The following is a 17,697-nucleotide window of genomic DNA, read 5'->3' as shown; positions in this document are numbered from 1 at the left end:
TGCACAGCAAAGGCTGGCAGGAGGTCAGCAGAACTGCAGCACAAGGCCAAGAAGTCCAACGCCAATTACTCTCCAAAAGGCAGAACACAGTTCTTCTCCAGGCAGGAAAAGGTTTCTCTAGACATTTTCTCTATCATATTTTCCAAGAGTAATATTTTAGACTTCTCCATGTTCACTTTTCCATGTCCTCCAAGAACTTGAGAGAGATGAATACAAGTCATATGAAAGTAAATGGATAAACACTTATATAGAAATATTTGTCTGGAGATGAGCATGAAAATATTTAACAGATCAAAAAGAGAATGAATAGGCACATCCTCTTGTTCTCAAATAGGAATGGATCTCCCATTTAAACCTAGATTTAGTCTAATTGTCAGCAAAAGCAGTCAGACATCTTTAAATAGCATTCATGAAGAATATATTTCAAGGGTTTCCTCACTGTGCTCTTTCCCGTCACCATTTCTAATTAGCCATTGTCAAAGCTGTCAGTACATTATGGCTTCATCCCAAACAGCTCGTTAGAAGATACAAATACAGACAAAGCTGGGTTACTGTGGGATACTGTAGCTGTTGAATGTCCTAATTTCTTACAGAGGTACCAGGAATCTAATAAAAAAGGACACCTGCTCTTTCTGCAGAAGTGCATACAGTTCTCAGCACCATTAGAAAAAATTTTACATATTTCCTGGGAGTATCCTCCTCTTGCTGCCTTCTCAACTTGTACAGCAATGAACCAGTCCTTCTTCCTTTTTTTCTCCTCTTTTCCCATCAGATTACACTGGTGTCTCTCTTGCCTTCTGCTTCCATTTTCTCCCTCTGTCTTTTCTTACTTAAGCAGTTGGAAGTAACCTTCCTTTACAGGTCCAGAAGACAAAGGACAGTTTCTTCAACATACATGTAGAAAAAGCCTCTGAGAACTAATTGATTAGCATCACCATTCATTTTCACAAATAACTCTGAGGATGTGTCTGCCTTACAATAAAAGTACGTGTTTAGGTTCTTGGTCTTGCTCAGGCCTTAAATACATGCCGCCTTCAGTTTTTACAGTCACATACAAAAAATAAAGGTAGCTGTATCCTGGAAAATTTGCAAAGCTTTCCTCAGTCCTGTGCTCTGTCATCAGAGGTTACAGGAGATCTTCTTCTTCATGTGCAACTTCAGAGCCAAAGAGCATGATCTCAGAACGTTGTGATACTATCAGCCTGACCCAGAAATTCCAATGCATCTACAGGATTGAGTTAAAACTGCAAATTTCTTTGTGGCTTCCAAATCTGATGGCCGTGATTATTCCAGACCCTCAGTAATCACTAAATTTTCTTGTCTTTACAATTATTAAAGGGTTCTCCAACAACTCTGAATTGCATCATAAATATATTTGGTCAACAAAGATACATATTAGAGAAAGATAAAATAAATTCCTTCTGAGGGCTAGTAAGGACACACAAGTTCTTCCACAATATTCCACACAGAGATTTCAAGAAAAGGTAGCCATTAAAGACTTCTACATGCTACACAGCATGAGTCATGCACAGAAGTACCAAACAGATTTGAGCAACCAGAATATGAAGGGCTGCTTGGAGTGTTTTAAACAAACTGTACAGAGAAGTAAAAGGAAGCATCTCTGCCTCAAGTGCACAGGTGATACCCAGAGCCAGTAACCATCTACTGATAGAGCCTGTCTGGTTTTGTTTATGCTGCTTCTCCAATAATTTGGGCCTCCACATAGGTGGAAGGATCAAAGCATGATTATTATGAGCTGAAATACTCTAGAGATACAGAAATCTATTATTATTCTGCTTATACATGAGCAAGGAGAAGGAGTATAACAGAATTATAGAGCCCTTTCAGACATTACATATTCATAGAATCACAGAACGTTTTGGGTTGGAAGGAATCTCAAAGATCATCTAGTTCCAACCCCCTGCATGGTCAGGGACACCTCCCACTAGACCAGGTTGCTCAAAGTTCTGTCCAACCTGGCCTTGAACACTTCCACAGATGGGGCATCCACAACTTCCCTGGACAACATGTTGCAGTGTCTCATCACCCTCTCAGTGAAGAATTTATTCCTAATGTCTAACCTAAATCTCCCATCTTTCATTTTTAATCCATTAGCCTTCATCCTATTGCTACAAGCCCTTGAAAAAGTCCTTTCCCAGTTTTTCTGCAGCCCCTTTAGGTACTGGAAGGCCACTATAAGGTCTCCCTGGAGCCTTCTTTTCTCCAGGCTGAGCAACCCCAACTCTCTCAGCCTGTCTTTGTAGGAGAGGTGCTCCAGCTCTCCTATCATTTTTGTGGCTCTCTTCTGGATTCACTCCAAGAGCTCCATGTCCTCCTTATGTTGGGGGCTCCAGAACTGGACACATTACTGCAGGTGGGGTCTCACAAGAGTGGAGCAAAGGGGAAGAATCACCTCTCTTGACCTGCTGGCCATGCTGCTTTTGATGCAGCCCTGGCACAGTTGACTTTCTGGGCTGCAAGAGCATGTTGCTGGCTCATGTTGAGCTTCTCATCAGCCTACACCCCCCAGGTCCTTTGCCACAGGGCTGCTTGTCTTCAGCAATAATTAGTGTTATTCCTAGAGCAACTATTTTGAAGGATGTTTCTCAGGTTTGATTTCATCAGAATCTCTGACATTTTTTTTCTCCCCATTAACTGCTGCTAGTTTGGCAGTTAGCAAGTCCTGATAGTTAAATCCCTATAGACAGGGACTGGACAGAATTTACTCAGTGAAGAAATAGACCTTCTATGCTTAACAATCATGCCAGCCAGATATAAACACTATCATCTTACAGAGCAGATGTTGATCCTTGCTACAGCACAGAGTGTAGGCATCTTACTGGGAGATGCATGGTAGGTTAGGCTATGATAGTCTTCCAAGATTTACAAGCCATTTTCCTGACCTTTATGATATTTTAATTTTTTCAACCTGGTTGCAAATTCCAATGACATATTATATTCAGTATTATCAAATCATGTTTTCCATTCAAAATAAATATATAATTTTAAAGTTCTTTATACCTTTCTCACTGGATGGAAAGCTGATAGTTGCATTGTGCTCTCAGGGGAGTAACTGCTGACACCAGCTTCTTCATCTACTGACTGTGACAGGGAGGAACTATCAGTTTTGTCAAAGGGAATTACAGGCTTCTGAGCTTCAATTTCTGCAGAACTTTCACAGACCTGCAAATCAGAATTAAGAGTTTGTTTTTTCAAAATCTCAGAGACAAAAATACTAACAAATTCACATCAGCTCACATCATACACAGTATGACAAGACTGGAAAGGGTCTAAACCAACAAAGGTATTGAAAGTAACCCTTCTTAGAGAGATAAATGAACGGACTTAACTCAAACTTCAATTAAATTAAAAAAATAATTTAAAAATCAATAAAGCTGCTGAAATGTACAGTTATTCCAGAAGCCTGCAATGCGCCTCTACAGGCAAGCCACTTTGAGAGCTATTCCAGGTGGGAACTCCACAGAATTTCCACAATGGGAAGTCCCAGCCAATCTCCACTGCAATCCCCACTGTTCTGAATGGGTTTCAAAGCCACTTTTTGTAGACCTTATCTGCCTTGTAGTTTGGATGCTCACCACTAAGCACTATCCCTTTTTCAAAAGCACTATTCTTACCAACAGAGGAAAAGGGGAGAAATTAGTCCTGCTGACAAAACTGTAAGAGAACAGCCTGTGTGAATACTGCTGAAAATCTTAAAGGACATGATGCAATAGCAAGAGCTCTTACTAATACCATGGGAAAATAACTCTCCAACAAAAAAAAAAAAAAAGGGTGTTCTTCACTCTCTTTTTGCTTATCACTCAGAATCCAAAGGGAATCTTTTTCAAGGACTCAGGGCTTAATGTTTCCAGTCAAAAGGAGTTGAAATGGAGAGTAAGACTACTGCAGTCCTCCAGTTACCTATTCATAAAGGAGGAATGATGGTGCTTTTATTCTCCCACCTGCTGCTCTCCCCGTCTATTTAGAGAGCCATTTCACAGAAAATTTTGGCCCAGTCTGCACGAGGCATGAAGCCTCTGCTGAATACAGACATAGACAAGACCACAGAAAGTTCAACCAAACACAAGACATCTCAAAGGTGTCTCCCATTTCTGAGCTTACATTGACTAAATGCGATAGTGTCCAATGTGGACCGTTCCCCACAGATAGGAAAGGATTTTCAGAGAACTTACCTGTGCTTCATCTTGAATTTGTTGCTGAACCGAGGCTGGCTGCCTCACTATGTAGTTGATTTGACCAACTATGGTCTGTTGAACATGCTGAGGTGGCTTGGCTTGGTTCAGTTGCAAGCTGGACTGTCCTTGGGCCTGCAGAAGAAGCTCCAGATCCTTTTTCATCTCCTCCAATTCGAGCTGGTGGTGCATTATGTCCAGGCTCTGCTGGATGACTTGTTTGTGGGTCTTCTCCTTCTGACCTGATGGTGGCGATGCTGGTGGCAGCTGCTGCTGCTGCAAGTGGTTAGATTTCATCTTCTGGAGATGACCAAATTGCACTTGCACAGTTGATGTCTGTAGAGAAGGCTGAGTGCGAAATGGCTGTTGATGGCTCGTGTCACCTTGCTGAGCCTCATGGGACACACCAGCATAACCCAGGGGTGCCGTCTGCTGCAGCTGCTGGGATGGCAAGTGCTTTCCCACCCAGCCAGACACATTCCCTGGCTCTGAGCGTGACTGCTGTTCCAGCCCAGGCTGTGTTATCTTCATAGGCTGGAGGGCAGCCCTCTGCTCCTTGTCCTGCTGCTGCTGCAGAGGGAAGTGCTGCTGGTGCAGCTCAGGAGGTTGTCGGAAGCTTTTATGGCGGTTCATGTCTTGGTAAGAGGGCTGAGCTCTGTTTGGGTGAGGTACACTGAGGCAGTGTGAGCAACAAACAGGTGTAGGGCACTGAACTGCAGGTGGAAACTGGGGTGGCTGGCTACTCAGAGGCTCCAGCTGTGATGCTGGTGAACGGTGCCCGTGATACAAGGAGGTCTGTAATCCTTGCACGTTTCCACAGACTAGCACGTCTGAGTGAGACACGTGCCCACCTTCCATAGTGAAACCTCCTGGAAAAAACAGCAAATGTATTCCCTCCTGTGATTTTGATAAATTTACACAATAAAAACTGAATTATGGCTGTTCTTTTTTCTTCATTTCAAATATAAAAGATATTCAAATATCTTATCTAAGCAGTCTTTCAACACACCTTCCACACAATTTTTTCAAGATTTTTCAATTATTTAAAATCACACCAAATTCCCACTGATGTCAGTGGAACTCAGTTGAATTGCCAGCAAGTGCTTCGAAAAATTGACCTCAATTTATTTTTAAAGTATGGATATGGCTTATATTTTCATTTTTTACTGAAGTATGATCATGTCTTCTCATCCATAAGCACAGATACAAAAGACTCCTACTAGGGTGAAAGTGAGAAAAATAAGAGACTGATGTTATGTAGGTGAAAATCATAAAAGCTAGAAATAAGTGACCTATGAACTGATCTTGTCCATGCTTTTAGTTAAGAGAAGACTATTCCCTGTAATACTTTTGAGAGTATTTTACCCCACCTAGTTTAAAATGTCTTTAAAGAAGTGGGAAGAAAACTGATTTTTTAGATCATTGATCAGCCTGCCAAACTGAATTTGCTGTAAAAACACACTGCAGTTGGGAAATTCATAGCTGGAGGGAAGTAAAGTCACAGTAAGCACATTCATCATATAAATAACACAGCAATTATTATACAGTCAATGTCTTAAAGCCACCTTTGTGCCTGTTTATGTGCCTCAAGCACTGCTCAGGTCCTTTGGCCATTAAGATCCTAGAGAGTCTGAGGAGTCTGGGCATGACTGGGCCCAGCTGCCCTTGTGTAAGGCAGAGGCAACAGCACAAGGTCCTCTGCAGGTACTCCATTTCACCCAGGGTATTCCTTACAGGACTGCCAGAGTCACAGAATTGTACAGAAGTATTGCTTGATGGGACAGAACTTCATTTCAAATACACTGGGCAAAGACAAGGCTGTCTGCTAGCCATTTTAAGTCATTTCAGGTAAAGTTAATTTTTTTTTGTCCTGCATAGTGTTTCCACTAAACTAGTAGTTGTGTTCTTACATTGTGATTTTTTTAAGACCATCAAGTATTATATTTATTGAGTGTATTTCCAGGTAATGTTTATAAGGTAATATTTACATATAAATATGCCTTTCAATAGGCAAATTGATACAACTGGAGGGAAAAAAAAAACAACAGGGAAGTTCAGCCACACTAGCTTTCAGAGTATGATGAGAGGAACAAAATAAATTCAAAACAAAAAAAAGAGGAGTGCTTTAGGGAAAATACTATAGTATCTATATCTGCCTTATCTGGCTTTGAGCACTCGTCCAATAAACAATACATTTTGCTTACCCAAATTAGACAGTTGTTTAGTCCAGTAGGAGGGATCCCAAGTAAATCTGATCTTCAGAGGGGGGCCTGTGTCTGTGTTACAGTTTGTCTCCAACAAGCGTTGGATCTGAAACACAATCTGGTGACAAACCAAAGGATTATTGTTTTATTCACAGTTATAAGATCATGATTTTTTTTTATTTATTTGAGAAACAGCCAGTCCTTAAAACAATTCTCCCATTTACTGAACAATTTCAATTTACTGAGAAAATAAGTATTGCTCTTACCAGTTCTTTACTGAAGAGAAATGGGATGCTGTTTTTGCTGCACACTGCCCAGCTGATGAAGTTCTGCACATGTTCTACTTGTCTGCTTAAAACCACAACACTTTGCAGTTGTTGCTCCAATTTCCGCTTCTTTTCGCTGGTGATTTTCTGTTAATGATGTGAATCAACAGGTGATCGTTGTTATTCTTCAGACACACGTAATACATACAATCACTGGCACTACACACTGCAGTTTTTTGCAGTGACACTGTTATTTAGAATCTCTTTAAACTACCAATCATAAAAAGAAAGCAAATCCTATTTAACAGATATGTCTGAATCCAGGAAGAACAATGACTTCTCCAAGAGCAGACACCCTACATCATTCTAGGCTTTGTTTAATAGAAATATATAACCCAAGAAAGCTGTATAAGTTGGATCAAATTTGCACCTGTACCATTTTCTTATCTCTTACAATACACAGCAGAAGCTCAAAGAAATAAAAAGAGGGCAAGCATGCAGCATTTCCTTAGAATGGCCTTCTAGTCTCCAGCAATTTGTGTTTTAGAGACTACAAAGATATAGGCTACATTATCACCCTCAGTGTCATTTTCTATGATTTTTTTCTAACTACTTTGGAACCTATGCCCAAGATCTTGCAGCAAAGAGTTCCACGCTTATTTACCATCTCTGTGAAGAAATTTCATTTGGTGACCCCTGCATGCATTTCAGCAGAGCACTGCAAGTGTATGCACAGTTTGGGTGTGGTTACAGAGGACTCAAACACTGAAATGTCAAAGCACATGAACACTCAATTTAATTATAGTTCAATAATACTGAAATAAGAACATACATTTCTCTCTTTTTTGTAAAGCTGCTTAGCCAAGTAGGCATGTTTGAGCTAAATATGTAAGTTCAAAGGTAGCCAGCAAGTGCTGAGTGCCTTGTCTTTCCAATACATGCTAAAATTACCCAAGAATAACTGAGAACTGGGTATTCTGATCAGATCTGATAGTAAATGTTGTGCTCAGCATATTTCAAAATAAAATACTATCGACTTCAACTGGACGTCTAAAAACTGCAGAGTAAGAATTGCAGGCTCTGTTAGAGAAAGTAAACCAGAGGGTCATTTTCAAAACAGGATATTAAATGTGATGTTAGCTGTGTTCTACAAATTAAACATTATAAAACAAAAGTGGTTTGTTTTTTAAGTGCTCAGAAGGTGCACACATTCTCTGTAACAGCATTAGAAAATGTGGTTAACTCATTATAAACAAACATTTTGCCACTTTATCCTCAATCTTTGTCAACTATTAAATAAAATACTATCGACTTCAACTGGACATCTAAAAACTGCAGAGTAAGAATTGCAGGCTCTGTTAGAGAAAGTAAACCAGAGGGTCATTTTCAAAACAGGATATTAAATGTGATGTTAGCTGTGTTCTACAAATTAAACATTATAAAACAAAAGTGGTTTGTTTTTTAAGTGCTCAGAAGGTGCACACATTCTCTGTAACAGCATTAGAAAATGTGGTTAACTCATTATAAACAAACATTTTGCCACTTTATCCTCAATCTTTGTCAACTATTGATTCCACATACAATTCTGCAGAAAAAAAAAATAAATAAAATTTGAAAATATAAGCAAAGGGACAATAGCTCTCACATGAGATTTTTTCAATTGGCACTGAGATAAAATTTAATTTAGTTTGATTTCCCAAGGTAATAAAGGAATTAGTCTTACTTACTTCAAGTTGTTCAAGAAGGATGTTTGTTCGTTTATTGATTTCATTAATCAAAAACATCTTGGCCATTTTTATTTGGTTTTCTACCCTTTTGTAGGAATGTTTTACTTCAAGCAACCTACAGGTAACAGCACATCCCTGGATCAGCCAGCTGGTAAGTCATTTATTCAGAGCTTAGTAGTTAGTTATTTTTTAGAAGAACTGATTTAACTATAGACAAAGGATTCCAACGAAAGTTGTATTATTTCCCATAAGTGCTCAAACATGTCAGTCCCAACAAGGACCCCTGAGGGACACCACTCATCACTGCTCTCCCCCTGGACTTTGAGCTGTTGGCCACTGCTCTCTGTATGTGACATGCTAATATTGATTGACTCTCAAACATCATGCAAAGACCAGCACTAAGTTCTTTGTCAACAAACACACACACAGAAGCCATATCCAAAAACCTTCCACTTCATACTGGAGTGTAAACAGTATGAACAGATGTGTACTCTTTCAAGGTGTGGAAATGGTTTTACTAATGCAAAGAGAAATCTAACAAATACATAATCAGTAGCCAAAATCCAGTTCACATAAATGAACTATTTTCATACTAGTCTTAAGTGGAATTGCAGCTTCTTTTGAAGCCTCTCAAAGAAATAAGGTATTTTAAAGGAAGTGTTTATTTCTAATCTTTTCAAATTCTCCTCAGGAAACAGATTATACAGATTAACTCTGAAGTCAGCTGTCACATGCCCTATCAGGACTATGGAATGGTGTGTTACAATGCAATAACTTGTTAGTACAACTTAAACATGAATTTTATATTTTTAATCTTCCTATGAGTTCCTATTGTCCAAGAAAAAAAAAATAGCATCTGCATTTACTTATATTAACCTACATTTAGTGACAATAATATTTTTAATGATCACCCACTCTCATGAAAAAGAAAAGTGTAGCAATTACCTGTCCTCAATCTGTCTAGCTGAAACCTGAACCCCATTTTTTTTCTCTTCCACTTTAGTTATGACATTTTCCAGGATAACTCTCTGATTTTGCAGAGCTTCCTCAAGGTGTCTGAACCTGTGAAAGAAAGGGAAATTCTCATACCATGTTTTTTTTTTCCTGTTGATAAGTAATCAACTTATCAATTGATAAGTTATGGGCCTTAATACAGGTCTGGACGTGCTTCTCTGCTTCTTCCCTACTACAAATGTTCTCTGTGACAGCCAAGTTTATCATTCCTCATATAGGCAGGTTCTTCTTACAGAAAGTGTCACTATGTATAGACAGTTCCTTACACAGCTCACACACACTTTCACAGCCAACCAGCATGCTGAAGAGCCAGTAACTCTGGTCTTATACAGTCAACAAGTCTTTCATAAAGACAAACATAAGTATTTGAACCATTCTAAGTACTGAGTTTAACTTGTGCCTTTGAGCACAATAAGGCAGAACTATATGCATGCACACCTAGTACCTGGGCAGGATACACAGTTGGGAAAGTACAGGCTGCTGTGAGCAGTGAGGACTTCTGTGAGGCCAGTAACTCACACCTTAAACTGCTTGGGCATAAAACAACTGAACTGAATCTGCTGTGGCTTTTAAGTTTGGACTAGCCTGCTTGTACCTGTGCTCCTTGTGCTCTGTCAGAAGGCAGCTGCGGCAGGTGAGGGTATCGCAGCTCTCACAAAACAGCTTGAGGGGCTCTTGGGTGTGCACTGGGCAAAATAAGGACAATTCACCTGCTTCATCTGCAGCTGCTGAGGAATATAAAGCAGTGGTGTCACTGACAAGGATTACTGTTACAGATCAGAAAAAAAGAGTTGCCAAACTCTCGCAATGTTATTGAAAGTCTTGATGTTATTTTTAAAAGACCCAGACTCTAGAAGCATCTGATTATATGAAAAAGGGTTTGTTTATATGGGACAGGATTTGTTTATATTTTTTTCCTGCCCTTCCACATCCTACTAACTGTGCACATCAAAGGGGTTCAGAAACAAGTCATCAAATCAAGTTGATACTGTCCTCTAAACTCTCATGATTTTTTAAATACCTCTCATGATTCTGAGATTCTGCCTCATGACTTTGAATACCCTGGCCTAGCAAACCAGTCAACAAAACCATGTTGCAAAAGATAGAAAAGCATTAAATAAACCTGAAGTCACAATAGAAGCCAAGAAATCCATTGTTCTCAAAAGTCACATAGGGAACTGTTTTTCAAACTCCTGTTTGTTGTAAATGCAGCACATAAATTTCAGCAGCCCAGGGATATTGATAACAGGCACTAAAAACTGCTCTTGAAAGGATTTTCTAAAGAGTAATGTGGTGAAGAATAGACAGTAGATATGTAAAGTGAAAACATTACTCCTGTACAATCTATTCTTGCTTTCTTTCCTGGATATGATAGAGTTGTCTTAGAAGAAGCACTGTCAATGAAAGAACACAAAAAACAAACCTGCTAAAATATGGCAAAATGAAACCCCTTCTACTGAAGTTAGACAAGCACAACTACACTAATAGTTAATACAGAGAGGAAGAAGCTCTTTTCTTTAATCCCAAAAAACACTGATTCCAGAGCATTATTTTATTAACTAGTGTAAGGACCATCCATCAGTATTACTGATAAAAAATAGTATTTTCTCAAATCTGTCACTGCACTGTAGCATTGCTTGTGCTTTTTATTTTTAATTAACTAAACTACATATGCACTACCAAGTTTGTTTTTCTTTTTTTCAGTACACAGAATTTAGGACTAAAAGATGAGAAAACATTTTAGTTTATGTGTTTGCATTCATATATATACATATATATATATAGCACATATAAATACACAACTAAGCCACAGGGGAGACCTTACAGCAACTTTCCAGTACCTGAAGGGGACCTACAGACACTGGATATTTTGGAGGAGAACTTTTTACAAGGACATGTAGCGACAGGACAAAGGGGATCATTTTAAGCTGAAAGAGGGTAGATTTAGATTAGGCATTAGGACTAAATTCTTCCCTGTGAGGACAGTGAGACATTAGAACAGGTTGCCCATGGGGGTTACAAATGTCCCCTCCCTGGAAGTGTTCAAGGCCAGGTTAGATGGAGCAATTGGGTCTAATGGAAGGTGTCCCTGCCTGTGGCAGGGGGCTTGGAACCTTTAAGGTTCCTTCCAATCAAACCATTCTATGATTCCATTATTTCCTTACAATTATTTGCCATCAATACTATATGGTAATCCTACTCAAAGTGAAATGAAATTATAAACAGTTGGAGCCTCAAAACCAGTGTCCTTATCTTGACATCTACCCAAAAAGAAAGACACATCGTCCATCCAATCAGGGTATTTAAAAGGGGTCCCCAGTTTATACTATTCTCTATAAAAGATCCCAAAATCATTCAAATGTCAGCTGTGTTTTTTATCATTGTTATTCTTACAGATTATTATTTTTTGTTTACACTCTATTTGGCAATGGCATATCATGTCTTAACTGCCTCAAACTCAGTTTGATATGAACAGCTGGAATTCAACCAAACTCCATCTGTGGCAAGCACGAAGAAAAGGCTTCTACAAGGAAAATCTTTGTTCTGTCCTTCATCTTCCTTATAAAGAATGATAGTCCAGCACAAGCTCTCTAGCTCAAATAATGACAACAACATGTAAACTGAAATATAATTGTAAAATTGCAGAACTCTTCTTTTCAGTTGCAAATTGCTTACATAAGTTTATGTAGGCACAGTCCTGAGCAGATTTCTGGCTAATGAGTAAAGAAAATAATGAGCAGTAGTAGGAGATGATAATCCTTTCTGTGGATCATCACTGCATAAAGATGAGACACATTTGCCAGTGGGCTTCATTCTTGCTTGCTGATGCCAATATAGTGGTCACAGTCAGGAAACATGTTTTTTGCTCCAGCCTTAGACAAGAATGTCCTACAGTGACCACAGTCTTTTGCTGTCTGTGACTCTCCCTCCCACACCTTGCCTATAAGCATGGGATTTGCTTTATAATAGTTTGCTGAAGGAATCTACCCAAAAGGGGACAGAAATAATGAAAGCTCAAGGCCTGTTGCTGGTGTAGCCTGCCAGACCCTAGCCCATCACCACACAGACTGGAAAGGCTTGTGGAAAATGTGCTGTGAAACACAAATATCCAAAATTTTTCAAAGTCCACAGAATGTTTATCATAGTAATGGCCCTAAAGTTATAGAAAAAATAAATCACAGTCTCTCACTGACACAGACATGTGACTCCAAGTCACACACACAGAGCCTACAACTGCTCTTTTTTCAGCTGAATAACTGAGATGAGAAGAAACAACATTTCAGAGTGCATCTTCAGTACCTGTGCAGCCCTTCAGGGATACAGACAGGAAGTGGTCTCCAGTTTCCTGGTCATGCCTGTGTTCCTCCGTACAGGAGCTGCACAACCACTTATTGCAGCCTGTACAGAGACTGTGAGCAGGTCTCTTCTCTTTACATGTGGAACAGCTCTAAGAACAAAAGCACAATTACAAACAAGGATAACAAATTAGCTCTGCAAACTTACCTTTAATAGGCTGGGACACAGATTCGTAAACTTACTATTTTTCTTCCTTGGACTAATGCAATTCAAATGACATTAAGAATCTGGCTATTCTTGTAAAGGGGAAGAGGATGAATTTCAGATTAGAAGATCTTAAATAAAATCAGTTGTCTTTCTGTGTTCTAGCACAATCCAGCATAATTATAACACGATGAAAGAATTATCCAGCAAAATTCTAGGGTCCGTGTTGCACGTGGAATCAGAAGAAATAATCATAATTACTTGTTTTTGTGAACTGAAAAGCCATGCATCTATGATATAAGACTTGTCTGATTTCAATTAAGGAAGATAAGGTTAATAGTTACTTTTGAAAATTAGTGGTGTGCTTTGTAATCCCTTTCTATTAACATTGTACTACTTCCTGAGGGCTTTAACACATCAAGTGAGTGTCTATCTTACTTAAATACATCTATATTTAGATAAATAGATTTAGATATAGTTATTTTCTGCTTCAGAAAAAATAGTCTAGGTTGCCAAGTAAATATGTGAAATGTTAAGAGTCAAACATAACCCATCAAAAAGTTTTTTTAATTTAACTACCATTTTCTTTCTAATCTCAACATTATGCAAAAGCATTTGACCATATCCTTTCAGTGTCATTAATTTCTGCCCATTACTGATTATTAAACTAAAAAAAAAAAAAAATAATCTATAGGCTGGAATCCACTTCTGCCTTTCTGTATATGAATGTAAATTTGAGCTTCTTCGACAGAGCTATTCTATATCTACATTGCTTTATTTGAAATTAGAGCTTACTGCATTTGCTTTAGCGTTCTATGAACCACTCTGATACAGTGTAGCTGTCAGAAAAATGGTAAGGGAATTTAGAAGACAATATGGGGACATCCACATACTATTAATGAAAAACTTGTTTCTGATTCTCTAAAAAGCTGGCCAAAAATGAGCTCAATATTCAACAATTTAGGAGATGCCCTTCATCATATAGGCCATGCTTTCTGCAAGTGTCACTAAAAGAGAAGTGAATAAAGTAACGTAAATGAAGTGGGCAACCTGACCTTTGGTATCCAAAATAAGCACAAGACTTATTTGAAGATACCCATCATTATATTTATTATAACAAGGATTTGCACTAGGAATACAACACCTTGTTTGAAAATTCCTAATATTAATTGTTTTCGCTTATCACAGCCAAAAATAGATGCTAATGGACAGAGTGAACAGTGACGTAATTTTACCATCATCAAAGCACAAAGCCTTTTGTCACCAGCTTACCAACCTCAGACATTTCCTACAAGGTTACAATATGTCTACTGTACTTATGCACAGTTCCTGAATATTGCTACTTCTCTGGGCTACTTCAGAGACAGATGGCAAAATTAATTCCTATGGTGTCCGTCCCATTGGGCATCAGCTTATCTTTAATTCAGAACAGTTACCACTGCATCCCAGCTATTCTGATTGGAAACAGGAAGAGAAGGATACAGCAGAATGTGCTCAGCACACAAGCCCTGATGCAAGCCCTGCAGAATTTAACAGAATAATTTCTCTTTATGGTGTCTCATGGAACAGAAAGCCTGCAGGGACACTTATTTGATGGTTGTCTTAGTTTAAAATGACTTTAGCATTAAGTAGAGCATCTATATCCGAGATTCAAGTGAGTCAAGTTCCAATTCATTTCAAGATAATAAAAACTTTTGTTCTGCTGAAACAAATATAAGATTTGCCATTATCTGCAGAGGGGCTGTAATATCACAACAAGTTTCTTACCAACTCATTGTTCAAGAATTTCTAAGCATTCCCAACCTTTTTCAAAGAGATCAGGCAATTCTTAACAAGAAGGCAACAAATGTTTAAAATTCTTTGATTGTCTACTCAGGGAAGTACCTGTGTAAGGCATTCTGCTATTTTAGCCATTTGTTTATCAACAGTGTTTTCCAAAAGATACCAAACCAAAAAGCCTAATATAACATATAAACAAAATGCAAGGATATTTATTCTGGGAAGCAAAGCGTGTTGTATAAAAAGAAGTGTCTAATTTAAAGGCATCTCTAAAGGGTTCCCAGCTTAGGGAACAAGTCAAAAGTTGAGGGGTGGTCTTCCTCCTCTGCAATAACCAAAACTGCTTAGCCACAGGTTTACCTGTAACTGTCCAGCTGTCAGTCAGACAGAACTTATATTGACACTGTACTGTGTTAAAATTACTTTTAAGTTGAAGAGCACAGAATGTTCCCAGAGTTACATTATTTATGATGTGGAAATGGTTTTTTGGGCAAGAGATTCTGAATTGCATCTTTTTGAAAGGCCTGATGCTGGTATATAGCATATTCTATCATTTATGCTTCACTGTCTCACACCCTCAGAAACATCCTGCTTCCAAACTCTTCATTGCAAGCCTTGACAGATTCCCATTTAAACATATGAGGTAAATTAAGAAAATGATAGCAGTTCAGCTGTGTCTCAGTTGGATGGGCTAGTGCTTCTCCTTTTGATATCACTGGTGGTAAAACTATGGTTTTATTTTTGTGGGGTGATGCTGGTTTAGAGGGTAAGCAAGCTTTACTGGTACATAACTGTTAATAAAAAGGAAGTAAGCCCAAAACTATTAGGAAGGTTCATGTGTCCCTCGAGGATACTCCTATGTGCAAGTGAGAAATCTCTTTACCAAACTGCTCTTAGGACTCCTAAAGCATTAAACAAAAGATAAACATCCTATTTAAATACAGTTTTAAAATAATCTAGTGTTTCTGAAGACATTAGGTAGTCTCATTTGGCTTCTTTTCTATACAAATTTTTATTGAAAAGTAAAATATGTGTCATGGTAATTAAGAAATCCCAATATAATAACTGCATGACAAGCATTTAGCATTGTCTGAAAATTTTCTTCTTTTTGAAGAGCACACATGAGCTGAACTCTTCATGTTTTAGATAAAGTTATGTTGCACTCCTCAAACACCTGAAGATGTCAACACACTTTACTTCCTTATTTTATTTTATTTTATTTTTAAATTACCCCAGAACACTCCATGGATTCTCCATGAACAAGCCACTTTCTTTTCTTTTTAGCAATGGAGAATATGAAGCACAGGAATGATTGACAGGGACGTACACCCCACCCCCTCTGCTTTTTTGCCACCTTTTCACTGGGCAAGTCACTTCCACATTTCAACAAAGCTTCAAGCCTTCTGCATGGGACAGAACTGACTCACTAATTGTTGCTGCCCTTACAGTTTCTGTCTTACATTAGAGAAAAAATGTTCCACTCCACCCAAAGGCCCTGAAAGTGAATATCCAATGTGGCTTCCCAGTTTACTCGGGCAACAAAAGTGCAAAAGAGACAGAATAAAGTCTAGGAGCTGGTTCAAAAGGTGACGTCCAGTTCTTCTGTTACTCTTCCCTTGCTCTGGCTCATGCTCTGGATAAAGCAGTCAGCAGATAAACAAACAGCTTTGAGAAGTTTTCACCTGTTTTTACTCCCAGCTACAGGTAATGCTACCACATTCTGAAATCAATCTTACTTGTCCAAAAAACACGATACTGTTTTGTAACAGATGGGGCACAATTACACACCTCTCTCTGTCCCTCCTCACACCCCAAACAACTGACAAACTTTGAGAATAATAATTCTGCCTGTTAACTTGGTATTTAACAGAAGTGAAATCCATCTACATACAGTGTCAATACAAGGCTAAGGTTGTAATCTTATGCCTCCCAATTACCCTTTGGATCCATTCCCCAATGGGTAACTAATATATAATGTGACCTTTATCATTAAAAAAGGATTCTTATAATAATAATTTCCCACAGAATCTAAAGAGTAATCTTGGTGTAGCCCTTCAGCCAACAGTCTGCTTCTGTTTATTGTGTGTTGAGAGCAGAAAGTGGACAAAGATGAATCCAAGAGAATCTTTCTAATACATTGATTACCACAGATCCAGTCCTACAACACTAGTATCAATATTTTTTAATCAACTTTATTCTAAGTATGTAGACTCAAACTCATTCTTCAAATAAAGACTAAAAAGTACTATGGAGGAATTATTTCTGTCTCTAGGAGTGAAGTAATCACAGTGCTACAAAAGCAAACTGTGAAAGTCTGCTGTTTAGTATGAAGTTTGCTCTGTTTTCAGTTTGAATCAAGTAGTGTTTCAACAGTTCATAAGGCATCCAACTTAATAGTTTTCACTTACCTTTGCCATAGCTGAATTAGCAGTGGGAAAGTCCTTGAGAAGGAAATTTTCAACTACATCCCTTGCAAAGCAGGTCTGTTTGCACACAGGACAGGAAAGGATACCTGATTAAAAAAAAAAAAACAAACACAACACAACCACACCACAAATAAAGCAATGCACACCAGCCATGTGAACCAGGAAATTATATAAACCACACTTCAGTACTGCTGGCTTTTTTACATCACACAGACAACCCTAGTTTCAGGAAACTGAGGCATTCTTCAAGCTGCAAGTTACTCGTGCCTGGATCTAGTTCAATATATTCAAAAGAAAAACAAAGCAACAAAAGCCCTAGCAATACATCATATTTCCAATTACTTGTTTCAAAATTATCAATGATACCTGCATTACTAAATTGTCATTAATTCATTAGGGCTCAGCTTTCACAAAAACTGAGCTGCACTTTAAACTGTTTTCCTTTGTTACAGATCTTCTTGTGTTTTTCAATTCTTGCTTCAGTTCTTCTAAACCAGCTTTGTGCTACCAGAGATAGAGCAAAGCATAAAGCACACATTGCCTAACTCTACTCTGACAGGGCAGCATGCTGTCCAAGAGAAGGGAAA

At 38.4% G+C, this 17,697-nt stretch overlaps 1 protein-coding gene across 1 annotated transcript in view; it reads right to left on the bottom strand.

The window, feature by feature from the left end:
• TRIM66 (tripartite motif containing 66) overlaps positions 1-17,697 on the bottom strand; it is a 52,840-nt gene that overhangs the window by 26,052 nt on the left and 9,091 nt on the right. Inside the window, 9 exon segments of the mRNA XM_009994276.1 lie at positions 3,022-3,183; positions 4,194-5,062; positions 6,398-6,515; positions 6,664-6,810; positions 8,391-8,505; positions 9,336-9,452; positions 10,000-10,132; positions 12,705-12,852; positions 17,093-17,196. Of these exon segments, the coding sequence (XP_009992578.1) occupies positions 3,022-3,183; positions 4,194-5,062; positions 6,398-6,515; positions 6,664-6,810; positions 8,391-8,505; positions 9,336-9,452; positions 10,000-10,132; positions 12,705-12,852; positions 17,093-17,196 (1,913 nt within the window).

The sequence above is a fragment of the Chaetura pelagica genome, unplaced genomic scaffold (assembly GCF_000747805.2).
Source record: "Chaetura pelagica isolate M959 unplaced genomic scaffold, ChaPel_1.0 scaffold153, whole genome shotgun sequence".
NCBI lineage: Eukaryota > Metazoa > Chordata > Aves > Apodiformes > Apodidae > Chaetura > Chaetura pelagica.
This window is presented reverse-complemented; position numbering and strand designations above follow the sequence as displayed.